The sequence below is a fragment of the Periophthalmus magnuspinnatus genome, chromosome 9 (assembly GCF_009829125.3).
Source record: "Periophthalmus magnuspinnatus isolate fPerMag1 chromosome 9, fPerMag1.2.pri, whole genome shotgun sequence".
In the NCBI taxonomy this organism is placed as follows: Eukaryota; Metazoa; Chordata; class Actinopteri; order Gobiiformes; family Gobiidae; genus Periophthalmus; species Periophthalmus magnuspinnatus.
Window position 1 is genome coordinate 21,100,607 of NC_047134.1, and position 19,793 is coordinate 21,120,399.

At 37.7% G+C, this 19,793-nt stretch overlaps 1 protein-coding gene across 2 annotated transcripts; it reads right to left on the bottom strand.

The window, feature by feature from the left end:
- Positions 1-550: 550 nt before the first annotated feature.
- lhx2b (LIM homeobox 2b) lies at positions 551-17,705 on the bottom strand. Of its 2 annotated transcripts, XM_055224086.1 has the most exons (6): positions 17,277-17,705; positions 16,809-16,971; positions 15,647-15,849; positions 14,312-14,682; positions 8,551-8,756; positions 551-1,922 (listed from the first exon to the last, which is right to left on the bottom strand). In XM_055224086.1, the coding sequence occupies exons 2-6, from the start codon at positions 16,926-16,928 to the stop codon at positions 1,632-1,634; spliced, it is 1,191 nt and encodes a 396-aa protein (XP_055080061.1). In that variant the 5' UTR covers positions 16,929-16,971; positions 17,277-17,705; the 3' UTR covers positions 551-1,631. The 2 variants fall into 2 exon arrangements, with proteins under 2 accessions (XP_055080061.1, XP_033828851.1); XM_033972960.2 differs by lacking the exon at positions 17,277-17,705 and having other exon boundaries at positions 1,529-1,922; positions 16,809-17,059.
- Between the last annotated feature and the right edge of the window lie 2,088 nt (positions 17,706-19,793).

Genomic DNA, 19,793 nt, shown 5'->3' on the forward strand with positions numbered 1-19,793 from the left:
CCACTGAGTGTAAAAAATCAACAAACATCTATTTTATGTTTTTATGTGAAAATCTATTTTTAATTCAAAAAACAACAACTTTGAAATAATGTTGTTAAACAGGCCTGAAATCTTAAAGTTGTGAAGGAGGGATGACTTCATTATAATTGTTTATTTATTTGAGTTTCAATAAATACTAATAAATACATTATATAAAAGAAACACAGCAGCAGCTTGAGCCTAGAATAAAATTTACAAAAACATAACAGTCTTGAGAATTTGTGATATTTTGTATCAATAAAAAAAAAAAATAATAAAAACTACAAAAAATTAAAAAATAAAAGAACTATAAGACACAGGACACGGTGGGATTTAGTAACCTGTGTTTAATCTCAGTTTTCAAAAGAGAATTTTTTACAATCCTTCTAACAGTGACTCTTGTACAACAACATAAATACTGTGCTGGAAAAAAACAAATTTCCAAAAAAAAAGTTAAGCAGTTTTTTTTTCTTTTTCTCATCTCTGGCTGCAGTCTCTTTCTGTAAACATTGAAAAAATGTAAATCAAGTCTCCTCAGTTCTCGACAAGACAACATCAAAATAACGACCAGTGTTCCTTAGGCCGCACTATGCAAATGTTTGTGTGGCTCGAAGTGAAAAGAAGAGAGGTTTTTCCAGAGTCCCACCGGAGTCCACAGCAGTCGACAGTGCTCAGTGTTAGATCCACGACTAAGGGGCGGGGCTATAGGGCCATTAAATATGACATCACAGGTGACATCACAGCTACCTGGGGTCCAAACTGTTCCAGCTCCATAGACTTGTATTAGTATTCCTTTCAGCTCTATCAGTATATCAATATTGTTTATTTGTATTAACGTATTTACCAATTTTTAAAATATGATTATTTAGGACTAATTTATTATTTTACACATCAAATTCGTTATTTTTAAGATGCACTTTTTTTTTGTATTTGTTATTTCTGTAATTTGCACATATGCTAAAAGTTCAGGTCCATAGACTGATACAATATAATCGGGAATAATAAGTAGTAGTACTAGTTGTGTGATAAAGCAGGAAGTAGCAGGCAAACAAATCGTGTTACTGTGGTAATTAAATAGTAACAGGGCACATCTGTCACTTTACTTTATTTCATGAAGTTATGATTAAACATAAATATGAAGATTGTAAATAACCTCTAAACATGGCTGATATTTTCTTGATAATAAATTTAAAAAAATGCATGTGGCCGTTATAATCCTAATACCACACTATTAGTGACACTGCAATTTATTTATTTATTTATTTTTCATTTCTGACCTTGATTGATGCAGTGCAAATACTATAGTTATATATGTATAAAATAAAACATGACCATAAGTGCATACTGTGTTGTCAAAGGGCAAAACATCATATTACCTTCAGGTTGATGTAACTGATAACGCACCAAATTGTAAAAGATAAATGCATTTTAAAATATTTATATCATTGAAGTATTAAATCAGCTAGAAAGTTAAAATAGTCTATTGCGCTGGAAGTATTGGACCCAGAAGGTATGACGTCATCACTTAACTGCCCTATAGGGAGATATTGGAGAGGCCATTTTTTTCAGGAAAGGTAGAAGGTAAAAGGGAAAAGGGGAGGTGTATTGTTCCATCAGAAGAGGCTGGTCAGCGTGGTCTGTGATGGGCTCCGGCACTCGTGAACGTCCAGCCCGCCTGGCACAGAGCTGAGGACGGAGGTGACTGTGGGCATGGTGGGGTTGGTTAAGTCCGTGAGGGTGGTGGGGGTGCTGGAGGGGCTCATGGAGGCATTAGAGATTTCAGAGGCGGGGCCAGAGGGGGTCCCGCCCGGCAGCGTCGACCCGTCCGACGCCTTGTCCACTCCGGTGCTCTCCTGGCGTAGCAAGTTTCGCCGGAACTTGGCCCGGGCATTCTGAAACCACACCTGCAAGAGAGAGAACGGTGAATGGTTAATTATTTGAGAATAGTAACTTTATATATGCAAAAATACCACAGAAAATACTAAAATACTCTTAATCGGGCATGGAGTTTATGTATTTTGTTGTGCCACATATGAAGCTCTTATATATGTCTGCATAAAAACGTGTGCCCCATATGTATATAAACTGCGGTTTGCATTGGAAAAATGATTAATACACAAAAAACAAAAAACATACATTGCCAGTATTACAGATACCAAGAGAAGTGGCATAAAAAACTGAATAAGTAAGAGTAGTAGTAGTAGTGGTGGTAGTAGTAGGCCTAGTAGTAGTAGTAGTGGTAGTGGTAGTGGTAGTAGTAGTTTTAGGCCTAGTGGTAGTAGTGGTAGTTGTAGGCCTAGTAGTAGTTGTAGTAGTAGTAGTAGTAGTAGTAGTGGTAGTAGTGGTAGTTGTAGGCCTAGTAGTAGTTGTAGTAGTAGTAGTAGTAGTAGTAGTAGTAGTAGTAGTAGTAGTGGTAGTAGTGGTAGTTGTAGGCCTAGTAGTAGTTGTAGTAGTAGTGGTAGTTGTAGGCTTAGTAGTAGTTGTAGTAGTAGTAGTCGTAGATTTAGTGTGACTGTTGGATTTTGTGTGTATGTACTACATTTATGTATTTGTATGTATTTATCATGACAGACATGGTGAAAGTGTCATATAAACACCTGAGCGCATGACACTTCAATAAAAATAGTCATTCATTCTGTAGTAATATTAGTAGTATAAGTAGTAGTAATAGGACTGGTAGTAGTAGTAGTAAACAACACAACTGAAAGAAATGTACATGTTGATGAATGTGAATTTTTGGGAGCTTATTGAGATAAGAATGCCGTGAAAAAATGTACCATTGTTTCAGAATTGTTACTATCTCATCTTGGTTGAATATGGAGTGATTCATTCTTAAAAGGCGTGTGGTGAGCCTCCAACAAAATGAAAAATGATATCCCAAGGTACTTCCTGTTAAAAAGACTAGTCTACATGATCATGTTTTTATCATTTCACTCAGACAGTGCAATAATATGAGAGCGTGGAGAGGGAGTTTACATTCAACACTGTTATTGTTGTTCAGTTATGAGTCTAGTAAGAGCACCAACAATACACCAGCTGACCACATAGACCGTAAACGGAATGTTAACTAAGGGCTACGATCTAAACACAAAATATAAAGCTCTATAATTGCTATTCTTTATGTATTTTGAACTTTGTAAAGTCTAATTTGACTAACTGATCATCAAAACCCGTCCATGTTGTCAACTTTTATATCCATAAACATGGGTTCTTTTTGCAGACAGTCAATTCTGAGATGTAAAAAATGAACATATTTTTGCAACACGCTAAATGTGCACTGCATAACTTTTGTGGTGGAGGGTCAGTTTAATGCCATACTGCGGAACAATCCAGGCAAGGCAATGACATCTTTATGGAAACAAGCAGGCATTGTGAAAGTGCCGCACTGCACCTTTAAATCCACTCTCTTTTATGATTCTTGTCAAGCAGTTGTCTGTGGTCATGTCAGGGGTTAACAGAAAACTGGGGTGGGAAATGGGTGCACAGTGGCAGAGTGGTTAGCCCTCTATAGACTCTTTCATGTCTCTTGAGTAACTGTAGTCTACATGTTATCATTGTGTGTCTAAGCTTCAACCCAATAACGAAGTAAGCAGTAGTTTCTTGTATAAACTGCATTCATACTTCCTGTTCTCATCCTCGTCTAGTCCAGGTTTTAGTTCAAGTTTACAGTTCGATCGAACAATTTTCAATCCAGTTTTATCAGAAACCAAATGACAAAGGCTTTCAATTTCATGAACAAAAACAAAACGAAAAAGGGTAAAATTTCCTCCTTTAAATTTTTAATCTCTGCTTCAAACCCTATGCTTTTACTGATAGAGGATTGGTTGTGGATCTCCCCCATTAAAAAGACCCAAGCTCATCGTTGACAATTAGAAATGACAGAAACATAATCTTGATAAAATGTGATTAACTGAACAGCGATAGTTCATTTACAACAAATCTAGAGTATCTCTTATTAGCCTATTAGTGTTCTACAGTACTGAAATTTCAAATTCGAGATCGATACTAAGGAGTAGACAAGATGCTCAATGCAGGTTCCAAAATCACGATGACAATAAAAGCAGTTTATTTAGAGAATAGAAAGTCATTTCAACATAAAATCCTAGTGCATTTTATAGTAGTGCTTTTATATGACCCTGTAGTCTTATATCTGTACAATCCTTCAGTCATCTAGGTGGATTCCATAGGGATCCACGGGTGTATACTAGTCTATGTGTCTTATACTTGTTCTGATACAACTCAAGATCATTCTAAAGCAGAGTTATCCGTACTTTTTTCACCGCACACTGAGACATATTTGAAGCAGAGGGCCACAGACCAGTGTCACTACAGCGAGTCAAATGGTGCATTTAACACAGGTTTGACAGAGACATTGTACCTTTAATAAGACTTGGAAGATTGTTTTTTACGTCTGTGTCACAATGCAGTGTTATGTTCTTCAGGTTATAGAGGTAGAATCTCTTCATTTTGTAGTAAAATATACTTCCTGATCAATTGGGCCAGTTTAAGAGGAAGCATGGGGGCTGACAAAAATTGGTCTGAGGGCCGGATTTGGCCCTGGGGCCGTAGTTTGGACAACACTGTTCTAAAGCTATTCAGGAATGGTTTATTTCTGTCCTATATGACTTTTTTATACTTGTTCAAATACATATCTAGTTTCGATACTAGTTTTTATGTTGATTAGTATATCTAGATTTTTTGTACTTTTGCCAACCCTACAGCCTATACATAACTGCATGTCAGATTTCTTGTACTTAAACTTTCACTTTATCTTAGTGTACTTTTCCAAGAAACAACTTTCTAGTGCAAAATCCTCAAAGAACCCTTATAGACGCCACCTATTACCTCCTCCCTGTATACTGTCCTATTAGTTTGGACTGAGCACACTAGCCAGCAGCAGCCAACATCTCCGTGTGTCCCTATGTGTGGAATAAAAAAAAAAAAAAAAAACAAGAAGAAGAAAAGGCCACTTAAATACACAAAGCTGCCTTCTGCTGCGGACCAGAGTCACTTTCTAAAGCAGAGAAAGCCACCGGTAGCTTCTGAAAGGTAGAGAATAGCTTTTATGTTTTGGTTTACAAAGCGGTGGCCTCTTGGTTTTAATGGGGTTTCTTATCTCGACAATATGCATGGAGATATGGATAGTTTGAAAATGCAGTAGGAAGATAGAGGTGATAGAAACTATATTTGGGAAAGTAACTTTTTCAAAATAGTGTGCTTCTTATGAGGTGTTCACATTTGTCGTGATTTGGCACTGGTTTGAGTCCAGTTTACTCCAGGACTCGGTCACGTTTGCGATTCAGCGTCAAATAAAAATGGTAAAATGTTTCAAATGGGTTGTTTCTAGCTTGACAGTACAAGACTTTTGCAAATTATATATATACATCTGCATACTTAAGATTAATTGTATGTATTTGTAACCTAACTGCAGTTTTTGCTACACTCACAAGTATCCATTCCCTGCACAATAAAACAAAAATCATCTGCTAAAAGTCAGTATTTCTGAAAACCGACATATTCTTACTTCTCTCCCTTATCCGCAGTCCTTTTAATAACTGGACAGACAGAGTAGGCGGTCTGAGATTTGCGGCGTTAGCGAAGAGACATGATGTTGACGGAGCCCTGGGATACAGTGGCAGTGAAATCTTCAGTAACGGGGACCGAAACTGAAGCGTATCAAAGCAAAACGCAGCCTTTGTTTTCTCCCAGCGTTAATTAAAGCCAGCGCGTCATTTTGTGCCTTCATCTCGCTCGTAAAAAATAAAAAATAATAAAACATATTCACAAACTCTTGGTTTCATTTCCCAGTTCCCCAGATAATTCTGTCGTCTTTGTGGGAATCAGACAGGGCTGTTGCATGTCTCCTATGAAGATTAGACTACGCGTTCTGTTCGTGTTCTATCACAAGAGATTTTTGATGTTTTTTTTCAGAATATATCCAAAACAGACTGCCTAACAGCACAAATTTGTAGATAAGATATAGTTGGATGGTGATTGACATAAATGTATATAAGTATTTGTATTTCTTCTGCAATATTTGGCAAAATGTGGTGAAAACTGTTATAGTAAAGCTTATTTTTTAAAGAAAAACTCTCCTTTTCAAGATCTAGTATTGCTGGGCAGTACCAAGGACTTTTGTTTTGATATAATACCAAGTAATACTATGGCAAGTATTGTGATATCGATCTTACCCATGGATTTTGTATTAAAATGCATTACTATTTATCATTTTATATTGGCATTATTATTATGGCTTAGTAAATATAGCTCTACATAAACTAAACATTGTATTTTTTGAGAGAAATTGTAAATATGACTGTTTTTGCATGAGAACATACCTCCATGAGTATATATATATCAGTATTAAGTGTCCATTTTCCTCCTATCTCTAAGATTGTGTTTAAAATTAAAATTTAAACCAATTTAGTAAGAGATTTGCTGAGTGTCTGTACTTAATTTTTACATAGTTCTGCCCTAAACGTAATGTGTTTTAGTTATATTTGTACAGCTCTGTATGTGTATTTTCTAGTAATGGCTGGACACTTGTACTTCAGTAATAGTTCTAGCAATACTTTTGTCTCATGTACCAACCCTATGCTTTCCTTAACATATAAAATCCCTATGACATAATCCACAAAACATGTATAGAAATTCAATGGGAATAATCATTTTATAGGTTTATCTAGAGGACTGGATAAGACTTCAGATCCCTCGGTGTTATGTCATGCTACTTTTTCCCTAACACTTTTTCCATTTTTTAAAAATATATTCTAAGAAGTAGGAGGCTTGAGCGGAACTACTATCTTTCCCTCAGCCATGCACCATTCCTGGTTTATAGACTTTGACTCAGCCGTTGACAATTCCAGTGTTCTGAACTGGATCACTGCTTTTGGTTTGGGGCGTGTGATTGGTCAAGAACTTGGAGCGTGCGATTGGTTAAACACTCTGGTCCAGCTTTGATATAAACTCAAACCTAAGTTAAACTAGTGATTTATACTAATTTCCCTTAGTTAAAGTATATTTAATAGTGTGTATCCTTATGCGTGCATGTTTATAGCTTGCTGAAAGTTGTCCAAAAGTTAAGCAGCCTTTTATTTGGCTCTCTTCAGCTCATTCAGTATACTGCACTTGGACACAGGGACGTTTGACTTGGACGCCTGCTGGATTCCTTTGGCTACTTGGCAAAACACTCCAGCTAAGTGTTTACATATAGAAAATATCACAGGACGGTAGTGACGGATTACACACTGTACATGAGTAACTTTACAGGATTAAATTACGTTTCTGAAAGTAATCATTTTGTGTTGTTTTTCTTTTTTTTTTTTATCTGAAAGACGGTTTTGGACACTTTCAAATCATATTAACGGATTTGAAAATAATAATAACATTTGCTTACTACTATATGTACAATATGGAAGTATCAGATTTGACATGAAAGTAACTTTTTAGAAACTACTTAAACATTTAATTGTAAAATCATTTAGAAGCATCTTTTATTACTACTTTTTACAATACTAAAAATACTATATATATATATATATATATATATATATATATATATATATATATATATATATATATATATATATTAAAGCATTTTCACTACTCTACCAACCTTGGCATAAGTACTACCAACCTTGGCATAAGTACTAAAAAATAAATAAAAATCAAATATCGCATCCACATATTTACAAGCCTTGTTTTACCAAATACTTAAAGCACTCTCGATTGATCACTAAATATTTTTTTTACTTCTACTTGCATCATATTTTAAGAAGAAAACCCCTTATCACACTTTTAGCCACACTACCCACCTCATTCTGCCCAAACTGTGCATAAAATCCACATATTAACTTATTTTCTTTTAAGATGTGTAACAATATGACGTCTTTAAAGTGTTTTTATTGCTACTACGTGTAAAAGAAAATTAAAAAGCCTAGTTTGACCAAATAATAAATACTAAAAACACCAAATACTATATTAGCCTAATCATAAATATTGCATAATTTAGGCACGTTTTGGAGTCTTTATATTTGCCAGGTAAAAGTTATGAAATCACCTATGCGTGTGTCATATCTGCTTTCCATGTACGGCCAAGAAGTGAAATGATAAACTAATAATAATAATAATAATACTAATACTACACACAACTTAAAAAAACACACACATAATACAAATACAAAGCTGGATTACGGTGTGATTGGTTATGTGGTGTACGATTGTCTGGACAGGTAAATTTTGAGTCATATAAACTTAATCAAAATAAAATAAAAAAAAAGACAAAACTAGGCAAGATATTTAGTAAAATCTTAATATAATCTTGTATAAATCTTAATATAATCATTTGACTATGTTTTAGTGTAATTAGACTAAGCTGTCATACCCACTTGATTACTCACTGAATACTTTTCTACTTCTACATGAGTACTGTTTTGTAAGACTACTCTCTATATTATACTCATGGCCACACCCCCCACCCCGTACTACCCATGACTCTATAACACTTCATATAAAACCCACATGCGTTTTTACCTGCAGGACTCTTTTGGTGAGGCCGGTCTTCTGTGCCAGCTGCTTGAGGTCTTTAGCGTCTGGGTTATGGTTGATGGCGAAGTAGGATTTCATGGTGCGGAGCTGGTGGTGCTTAAAGGAGGTGCGCATGCGTTTGGTCTTCTGACTGGAGCTATACTGCGAGTCCCGGTCCATAGACTCTCCGTCGTTCTCGTTACAACTCAGGGCTAGAGACGCAGGGAGAAGACGATCGGTTAAAGATATGTGTGATTAATACGAGGGTGGGAATTCTGTCACATAAGGTTGGATGTGGGCATGTGTGAGTTTAGGTGATTAGGTAGAACTATATAATAACGACATTTTAACGTACACTTACACCTCTAGACTTCATTCAGAAAGAACAAATCGTTTATTAAGATGATCTAGGCTTAGTACCTATTTTTTGAAGGGTTATGGTTAGAAGTTAGGGTATTATTATTATTATTATTAGTGTATTTTTATTGATTTATTTTTATTATTGTTTTATTATTGTTTTTTTATTATTATTATTATTATTATTATTATTATTATTATTATTATTATTATTATTATTATTATTATTATTGGGATTAATTTAAGTGTAGTTATAATGTAAGTGCTGCCGATTTTAAAAAAATATTTAGATTAACCCATCATGGTCATGGCCATATTTTTTTATATAGCACTTTTCCACCTTCAAGTCACTCAAAGCGCTTTACATCAAGGCACCACTCACCCAACCCCATTCACACACACATTCACACACCAGTGTACACAAACATGGAGGCGGAGATGGGTTAAGTGTCTTGCCCAAGCACACAACAACAGCATTCATTTATAAGAGCTGGAATTGCACTCCCAATTGCACTCGGCGGTGGATCTACCAAAGATGTTTACGTCGAGAGCGGGATCCGAACCGCCAACCTTCCGATCTCTACCAACTGAGCCACTGTAGCTCAAATGTAATCCCATATTTTTCTCATTTAGCTCAGATTATAGAGATTATTTTAAATCAAATACATACTCGGGATTAAACAATAGCTTTACGTTTACGCACAAGTAGCAAAAGTTTAGACAGAAGTGGAACTGGAAAAGCCAAATATTTTCTTAGTGTAAGAACCACATTATGAAACTTGGAAATACTCACTGACCCAGGAAGGAAAAAAAAAAAAAAAAACGTACTTCAGAATTACACTATAGATGTTCCCAAACTTTGAGGCGCCATCTAAACTTTATGATTATAGTTTTACCAGAAGAATATGTTAAAGTATTGAGTAATAGATTCAAGTTCAGCACTGATATAGAAGTAGTACACAATGTAAATCCATGTCTATGAGCGGGAATGGTTAATTAATGCCTTGTTACTATTAATTCATGAGTTAATAATGAGTTGTTCTCATGACAACACATCGTTAAGTCGTCTTTTTAAAGCAGCAGTTGGAAATGAGCACGTTTTTATCAGGATTTCACAAGATATTTGTTCCAATGTCGTTGAGTTTAAACCACAGCGTGCATTACTAGTTTTTCACACATTATAAAATACATTAAAAAATCCAAAAAACATTTAAAATAAAAATGTAACTATCACAAAAAAATTCAGTTTCATGACGCCAAAAGTATGGTAATATTTGTAGATTTTTTAAACCATGTAATAATAAACACTTCCCCACTTTTTCCTTTTCATTTTTAAGTAAACGCTTGAACTCACTAGCCCTGTTAAAGCTCTCTGTTCCCTGCGTACACGTGATGGCTCGTGTCACAGGGAGAATTGTCTGCTCTTGTCTGTTACTTCCTGGTTGTCATGTACACTCATAAAAATCAATGGACTCCAGATCTCCATAGTGAGTGACCTGACAGCTGCTCCTCCAGATGTGAACCATACCCGGATCTCTGCTCTGGGCCAATGAACTCGTCCCTATGTGCCCCTATTTTTGTATGACGCGATTACATATAAAATACCAACGCTTATTTTTACACTTGGTAATAATTTGAATCGACACATCTTGGCCAATTTTTGAAGCATCATAGTTTCCTCCACAAACAACAACATCTCCTGTCTTATTCTGCGTAAAAAAAATACCCCGCAGCCCTGTAGTTTTGATCTATAACATGTTGTTTAATACACGTGATTCTTGTAATAGTTTGTCAGTTCAGATTTCAGTCGTTACCTCAGCTCTTCTGGACTCATTTAAAATGTGAATTTAAACCACAATCTCATAATTAAAACCTAAATTGCACATCTAATCTCAATCCCATGCTTGTCCTATAACATAATACCCCCCCATATCACTCAGCTCTACTTGATAACAACAACTTTAGCAACTAAACGTAGTTGCGATGTACTTTTCACTTCAACTAGAGTAATATTTTATGCAGTAACGGTATTCTTGAGCACATTTTGTAATCTCTTTGCTCATACCTATCATCTGTATTATAGTTTTATATGATAATACCAGCGTGCGTGTGTGTTTTAAACTAGTCCTGTACTTGTCCCAGTTGGTCCCCACAGACATGTAAAGTCCCTGATTGATCCAACACATATTATAAGTTTTTGAAATAAAGAGATTTTGAAATTGGAGAGGTTATCGTGCAATGGAAAACATAAAAGGAAAATGATAGTAGTTCATTCTATGCTTGTTTACCAAAGACATAACGGCATTATTTTCTTGTGGTTACTTCTAATAAGAACTAGAAGGGACATAGTTGGAAATAGACAGTCGTAATATTGCTCTGGATGTTTTGGAAGTATGCAAAATTTGACTGAAACTTTAAATATAATAAAAGTGAAGTGATTTCTGAACTTTTGTGGCCTATGTTGCTGTCTATTCACTGCAATACTTGAACCTTAACCGCACATTTTGGCACATTTTGGCACATTTTGGCACATTTTGGCACATTTTGGCACATTTTGGCACATTTTGGGAACATTTCTCAAATTTTACAGTTTTATCTCAAGATAAATGCATGGAATTTAAATCTAGATATTCAACATAGTCAGTAATAACGACTTAACATCCAAACTTCATCACAAAAGTGAATTCCAGTCAGCATAACCCGTCAAATAAACTCCTTTTTTTACTTAAATGGACAATCCCAGCAACAATTCTAACCCTCTTTTGCCCAGAATCCTCTCCCTTGCCCTCTCTTCCTCTGGTTCCCTCTGGTTCAGGTCCATGTACTCCTTGCATAGCCCAATCCCACATTTTCTTTTACAATCCACACACCGAGGGGAAGACACAGCATTGCGCACTGCCTTGTATTCGTCAGTCTGCGGATTTCTTGGCACGGGCTGAAGTGTTGCTGCCCGCCTCACAGTTCGATTTCTGAACGCGAGCTCGGCTAATTCTGAATCTGAAGAGAGTGGAACGCACCAGAATAACACTTATCTTAATTAGGCCGAAACAAATGCTGCTGACTGGACCCGACATATGCTGGAACATTTTAAGCCTCGAGACGGTTCCATGGCTTCCTCCGTCTTTACGCATGTTTTTAATCTTCTATTTACGTCTTTTTTTTCTCTCTTTTTTCTCTCTCAATGCCACGTTTGAGCAGCGCGCGTATGGTTTGATCAGGCTGTGCAGGTGCTATCAGTTCCCGGTGCTGACAGAAGAGGGCGCACTGCAGCTTTTTTGCTCGGCTCACTCCTCCAGGGCCACAATGACAACAAAGAGGTTTTTCTTGGCTTTTAAAAACAAAAGGAGTCTCGCAAGGGTCTAATCAGTTTAATTTGGGTGTTTAAATTTGTAAAAGCGGGTTTAATTGGAAATAAATTGTAGACAGATTTTTTTTTTCCTTTTTAAGTTGTGAATACTTTATAAGCATTTGGGATTTCTTACATCACAGCAGCCAGAAATAAAACTGTTTTTGAGACACTGCAGGTGAATAGGGAAAAATCTTACATTTAGAGATATCAGTCTGAAGCTTAATATGAGCAGTGATGGTCCTACATGTGTTTATCATGTGAAAAATAAGGATTTATGTGCAAAAATTGACAAAATTGACCATATTTGGTCACATATGAATCTGAGAAATTTGCCTATTTAAAGCATATTCTGTACAAATAAATACAAAGGGATTTTGGGTATCTTATTTAGTATTTGAGGCTTGCACTAAGAGTAAACGAATTGGTGTAAAAAAAAAAAATCCAATTGAAGCTCATTTTGTTGTGTTGAAACTTGAATATATCAGTCTAAGTATTGTCTGTATAATCACTCAGTCAACCAGATATGATCCAGAGTAAAAGAAAGAAAGGATTTGTTGATGTTTAATTATTTTACTAGTCTAAGAATTTGATATGAACAAATCCTCCTGTAAAAATCGTATTTCTTACAACATTGGAGTGAAGTTTGGTGTATGCACTTTAAGAGGTGACTTTTATGTCCCAGGTGGGAGGAAAAATACATTATTTGAACTATTACAACTTATATGTTCTTTGGCTGTACAATTGTCTTTTAAATACCTACGCAACAGCCAAATTATTATTATTTTGCACAATTAGAATATTGTGAAAATAGACAATACAGTAAAATCAGTAACAAATAAAATACAAGACTAAATTTTATGTCTTTAGGGTGAAATAGAAAGAAGAAATATTGTTATCCAACTTCAGGCCAAAGCTTTAGAAAAAAAAAAAAAAAAAAATCAAATTCCAGAGCCAGCGTTTAGTGAAAGAAAGTGATTGTATTCCCTGCTCCCTCTTCCAGTGAATAACTCATCAAATCACATTGATCTGGTTGGCTGGTACACACACCCGTTTTGGCCCTGTCCCAATGCAAAAGGGGGCTCCAGCAGTGAGTGTATGTGTGTGCTGGGTGGGGTGGAGGGGGAATGTTGGGGTGAGGAGGTTTGAGGAGGGTGAGGAGGAGGGGGGCTTTGGGGTCTGAAGATGTCTATGCGGCCTGACAACTGGAAAAGGGTGAAAGCGAAAGCTGGAACATCAAAAAACTTTAGCTTTTTATCCCTTTAAGAGGACAGAATGAAAAAAAAAAAAAGTCTTCTCTCCTGGTTAGACTGGAACGTGACTTTAATCGTGTCTTAAAACTGACAGATATCCGTGCAGTATTTCAATCTGGGAGGTTTTTCTTTTTGTAGCAAACTAAATAGACTGGTTAAGAGTGAATAAGGCCTGACCCGGCAGTGCCAGCCTGAGAATGAGTTCAACTTTGGTTTAGCCTCGGCACTCGGGCAGGAAGCGGTTCTGTTCAAGCTTATTCATGCACAATGTTTTGGCCCCATTTTCCAACAAGGAACTCCGAGCTCGGATGAAAACAACATGTTTTTAATAACGCACAAACACAAGAGGAAACTAGAATGCTCGTTGAAACAGTTTTTCCCTCACAAACGCACTAAAGTTTACCAAAGTGGAGCTATTTATAATATTATCTTTGTTATAAGATGCAATATTTAATCAGTTGGGATTAAAAACACTGCTAAGAACGCGTCTGAGTTGTGATAAAGCTATTATGAGAGTTGGAACAGACACATAAGTCCTATAGGAATGTTCAGTTAATCTGTCAGCTCTAATCAGCTCGTGCGCTCTCTGCATAACTCAGGGTTCTGCTGTTATTAGCTGCACATTGTTTAACGTCTTTTAATGTCATTTGGGCTACTGTGGTGTAGACGTGTAGGCCCAGTGGCATACATTTTAACACAAAACCACTGCAAGTTCCATGTCTACTGTTCATTCTTTCTCATTGTTTATATTACGCACAAAAAGGCGCCATAAAGTGCAGCTGGTGTATTCCGCGTTATGCAGAGGTCTTACCTGCGTTATAAGCCGCCAGCTCCGCTCCAGGCCCGGGACTTTTCCTCTTCCGTGGCCGGCCTTTTTGCACCGTGCCCACGCCGTTGAAGTAGGATAGTCCGAGCGTGTTGGCCGGGCCTAGGCCTTTGTGCCCCACCACGTCCGCGTGGTTAAAGTGAGAGTGATATTCTCCCTGGATGAGAGTCTCAAAGTGCAGGCGGCAGTACACCAGGCTGTCCTTCATGCCAAAGTGGTCCCCGGTAGTCAGCATCTTGCTGCACGTGGTGCACGTGAAGCAGTTGAGGTGGTAGACCAGGTCCCGCGCGCGCATCACCATCTCGGACGCTGAGATGCCCAGATGGCACCGGGCGCACCTCTGCACCGAAAATCTTCTGCGGACAACACAGACACGGCATCAGCGGCTGCACATGGGTCAGAGCAGGACAGGCACAAAACAATAGACACATCTGCAGACTCAGGCAAGTTTGTAAAGTGCTGCTAAAAGTTTGTGCGCAAAAGTCAAACACTGGCGCAATTCAATAACTCTGCTATTCAACTCCAAAATCGTGACAATTTGTTGTGAACGACAGTTTAGCTCTTGATGAACCTCGTGTCTTTTAGTTATGTCTTTTCAACATTTTAAAGCTTTGAAAAACGTTGATAGAAACTAAGGTTATTTAATATATATATATTTTATTACGCATTGATATAGTCAGTGTCATTTTAGTACATTTTTTGTGTACATTACTCCTCCAGTACATTACTTTGTAAATAAAACCAATGTCGTGTTTGGAGCTGCTTTCGAGCTTTAAATGCCTCAGAAATTGTCTGGCTGGAAATAAAACAAAATAATATCTATATTTGGTCAATATGAAAAATAACACGTCGCCCTCTGATTTTCCAATGCTCCTCTCATTGCCTTTGTGCCGAGGGACTGCTCTCTCTCTCCCCAGGAGAAAACTCGAGCTGCTTGTTATGTGCAGGCTAACGCTTAACAACCATGCTGGCACTGAGTCTTCTCCCTGAAACTGGTTAATCTTTATTTGCATGAGCTACTGCTCCTCCAAACATAATAAAAATACAATCAGTGCAAAAGTTTACCAGGAAACAGTGCGCCGATAATGTAGGTTAAAACACTGGATGAGGAGACACAACAATAACATGTCAAAAAACGCTCAGTAAAAATGTGACAAAAGCGAATGGCCTATGTTTTCACAAATATAACCTGGTTAATTCATTTAAAATATGTCCATGTTGTTCGTGAGAATAGCCCATAACCCAAACACTGCTGAAGTTTCCCTGTAGCTGCTGTGACTTTTCTCAGATGAGCACATTGGACCTCGTCGCTGCCCATACCTGTAGTAGTCCTCTTTGCAGTAGATGGAGCCGTCCTTGCTGAAGCAGGTCAGCTCGGACTCCAGGTTGAGCTTACACTCGCAGCACTTGAGGCAGCGCATGTGCCACTGTTTGTCCACGGCCAGAAGGTAGTAGCGGTCTGCGATCTTTCGGCCACAGCCCGCGCACAGGGCCACGCGCTCGCTGCTTAGGCACGGCATGGTCTGGACACAGGGCACGAGGACAGACGGTCAGTGACAAGCATGAACATGTAAGTATAATGACAATAACACGCCTGGTAGAGTGTGCGATGAAATGCTACAGGGACAAAGGGCCCATTTTTACCCATGGTCCTGTCTGTTTATCAATAAACAAATATTAGGCTCCAAAACATGACTTTAATAGTCTAACATTTTAGGTGCACATTTAACCAGATAGTAAGTTTAGCATTTGTGCTGTGAAATATCACTGCACAAATCAGTGCGTAGAAACACATTCTACACACAATAAAATGAAATAGTTACTAAACATCAAAGTAATAAATACATTTATTGAAGAAAAACACGTCTTTTAAAACCACAATCTTATGCTGGAAATTGTGTTTTTATATAATTTCCTATAAAATTTTATGTGGATAGTAGCCAGTACCTTTTTAAACTATTTTAACAAACACAAAAAATGTATATATTTATATATTTCTTTTGTTTGTTTTTTGAGGGTTTTTTTGTTCTTTTTTAGTTAAGCTTCAAACAAGAATATCCTTGTAATTGAGAGGCTATTTATTATCATTATTATAATTCAACCTAATATAAAATTACTCTGTAAATGTAAATTCTCGCCCAGTACTAGTTTGTATATTTCAGACATATAAAAAAATAAATAAATTAAAATGTAAAATCCGTAGTATGGTGGTGTCACTGGGTGTATTCTGCCTGACTTTAATTAATATTAATTATAGTGCAGGAATTAGCTGCAGTTTTTATTTTTTACAGGCTAAAAGGCATAAAACTTTAAATACAGTTTTAACAAACCCTGGCACGTTTTTCATTTTAGCGACTTTGACTATAACTACACTTTAAGCACAAACTGCGTGGGCCTTGGAAGTTTCTCAAAGCTAAACCTAAACAGCTCATTTCCGTGTGAGTGGAGCGTGCTCGTGGCACGGCTCTGCGCAGCGTCCTACCGTCTCGGACTCGCCCATGTCGATGGCTGAGCTGATGGCCGTGGACTCGCTCTTGCCTCGCCGCTCCATCTCCTCCACCACGCCGTGCACGTCGCCTCCGGGGAGGCCGTGAAAGAGCATGGTTGCCGCAGAGGGGATGATGTTGTAGATGTTCTCTTCGGATCTGCAAGCCAAGATGTCCATCAGAAGCAGCACGCCACTCCAAAAGAAAGCAGTGCGTAAAAAGCCTTTTCTTATGCTGCTGTGACAGTGCGATCCGAACCGGGGGAAACTACGAGACACAAACTGGACACGTGTTCTCCACACTACGTCTCATCTGGCAATGGAAACCGTCATCCGAATCTGTGCACCTCTCATTCCTCACAAGCTATCACTAATTCATTAACAAGCCAATGATTTCGTTCCAGCCGATCGCAATGTATTTGTCTAATATTTCTAGCCTCTCTGTGCTGGTTTAAATGAACGTACCAACTGTGGAAGCCCCTCTCCTTCTCCTCCTCCTCCTCCAGCCGGGACTAATATTTCAGAATGTCGGCAGTCTGCGAGGCATTGGCACAAAATGATGTCCCTTTTCGCGCAGAACAGTCAGTGCAAGTGGCAGTGCCAGAGCCGGGCAGCAGATTACATCTAGAGCATCACAAGCAGAAGAAAAAATACATGTCCAAAAAGAAAAAGGGAACGTCTTCTTTTTCTTTTTCTCCAGATTAAGTCCAAGTTTAGAGCTGATTTTCTTTACAAAACACTTTTACAATCCTTGGTCCTCAGCAGTGTGTTTGGTGACTGGTGGGTCTCGATCAGGGGCTGTGCGTAACGCTGTAGAGGAGGAGTTGGCTCCACGTTCAGCCGATGATAGGCGAGACTAACGCTGGCCCCCCAAAACCCACGATCCTCCTTCTCAGGTCCCGCTTGGACTCCCCTGCTCCTTATCAACGGGGCCCTGTTGCGTCACCACGTACCATCCGCGTTCATTGGCTGCTCAGTCAAATTGTGCGCCTATATACTACTTCAGCTGTCGCTCACTGGAAATAAGAAGCGGGTGTTTGCGAAGGAGCGACTGTCTAGGAGCGAAAGGGCTTTTCTTGTTCGGGGCTGGATCACACTCAGGAGGGGGTCTGCTGGGACTTTTCCCCCCGAGGCACCGCTCCATGGCACCCACCGCTCTGCGCACCGCGGAACAAGTGGCAGCAAGTGCAGCAAACAGGAAGAAAGCGCTGAGACTCGACTGTTTTGATTGTTGTTATGGCTCCAAGAAGGCAGAAATCATTTTAAACATTACGCACACTTAAATCGCACAGAAAACGAATGTCTAAGGCGTCTGCTGTGACATCTGTTTAAAATATCTTCCAGTTTATTATGTTTCCACAAGCATCTTAATACTTCTCACATACAACCGTCCAATCCATAGTTTTACAATCCTTTATTGTCAAATGTTCACTTTATTTTCTTATTTTTCTAGTCGTTCCTGATGGTAAATTGCTTGTATGAGCAACTGCTATGACTCCAATTCACAAAATGCATCTATTATTAATGGTTTGCTGTGATTTTAACCCTCTTTCAATGCGCGCTCATTCTAACATTTTGAGGTTAAGTCTTCCTCCAAAATGTGTCTTCTCCCCAGTGGTTTCTTGTGTCCATGGCTACAACATCTCAGACCAAGGCATGCTACAGAATTTACATAAATCAATCTAATTTTCAGCATTATATTCGAATTAACATGTTTAGCAAAACCATAACTAACTCATTATATATTATTTTTATTTTTAAGTGTTTATTTTAAAGCATTGAGGCTGTAGTTCAGTAGTACTTCATTGCCAGTCGTTTTCTTAAATTGTGAACAATATTTTTTTTAATATACTACCTGTACTTACTAATTCAATAGTGCAATAAATACTGTACATGAACATATTTTTAAAGTACTATATGTCAACAATATACACTCCATTTAAATATATTTCATTGTGCGTAAAATGACTTTAAAACAATTACGCATTTTATTTTATCGCTTTCTCTCACACTGACTCAAAAGCACAACCATATCTATTGTATTTTCCTACAGTACATAATCTGATCCCGAATCGGTTGAGTCTAATTAGGTCTATGCCCTTAATTGGAGTAAGGGGTTGGGGGGCAGTCGCACGTATCGGTGGAGGACACAGAGAGGAGGGGTTTGAAGTCGTCATTACAAGACGCCTTTTTTTTCTTGTAAAGGAGCAAATGACACCCAAGACCTTTTATTTTTTTTTCTATTATAGCTCTTACTCTTGTGTTCCCAAACGACCCTGCGATTGCTTATATTATTTTACGCTTTACAATTTATTTCCATAATCACACCTGAAACAAGGAACATTTTATCTGCAAATTATGCGCATTCAATTTCAATATTTATACTTTATTTTTCCATTGATAATAGTCTTTTTTGTTTATTTTTTTATCCGCACACCTGTGATTCTCCTCCCTCGACATGGCATTTAGGCTATTGTGAAGTTTTATAGCACAAATATGGTGTTAAGCTCCTAAATCCTTATGCAAATGAGGCGTGCGTAATACCCCTAATTGAATACATGCATATTTATCATGGTACCTTTATACATTAAACATAACGACAGCGGGCATATCTAGAGGCGTGTATGAAATTTGATATTAGTAGCCTGGTTTGAGATTAAGGCGAGGAATATCAGGTTGTATCTATTTGTATCAGGAGAGAACACGTCTGACGCACGGTTTTACGCACGACTTTTAAAAGGTTGTACATGCAAATTAATGAAGAATCGTTGGCTAGTTTATATCCCAGTGTTTATTGAAATACCTCCACTAATGTGTTTTTATATTCTGGGCAGAGCGCGGGAGAGCAATCACAATATGATAATGAATACGCGCGCGTAAAAGCAAAGTAGTAGTAGTTCAAATAGTCCAATATTTAATTCATCTACGGTGCGTTTATTTAAAGGAGAAAATGTGAATTAATTACGCTCTCCATCCCACATC

Coding starts and splice junctions, on each gene's coding strand:
- lhx2b (XM_033972960.2), bottom strand. CDS start 16,991: ATGGACATCTTGGCTTGCAGATCCGAAGAGAACATCTACAACATCATC. Junction 14,683..15,646: donor TGCAAAGAGGACTACTACAG/GTATGGGCAGCG, acceptor TGTTGTCCGCAG/AAGATTTTCGGTGCAGAGGT. Junction 8,757..14,311: donor GCTGGCGGCTTATAACGCAG/GTAAGACCTCTG, acceptor CTGCGTCTCTAG/CCCTGAGTTGTAACGAGAAC.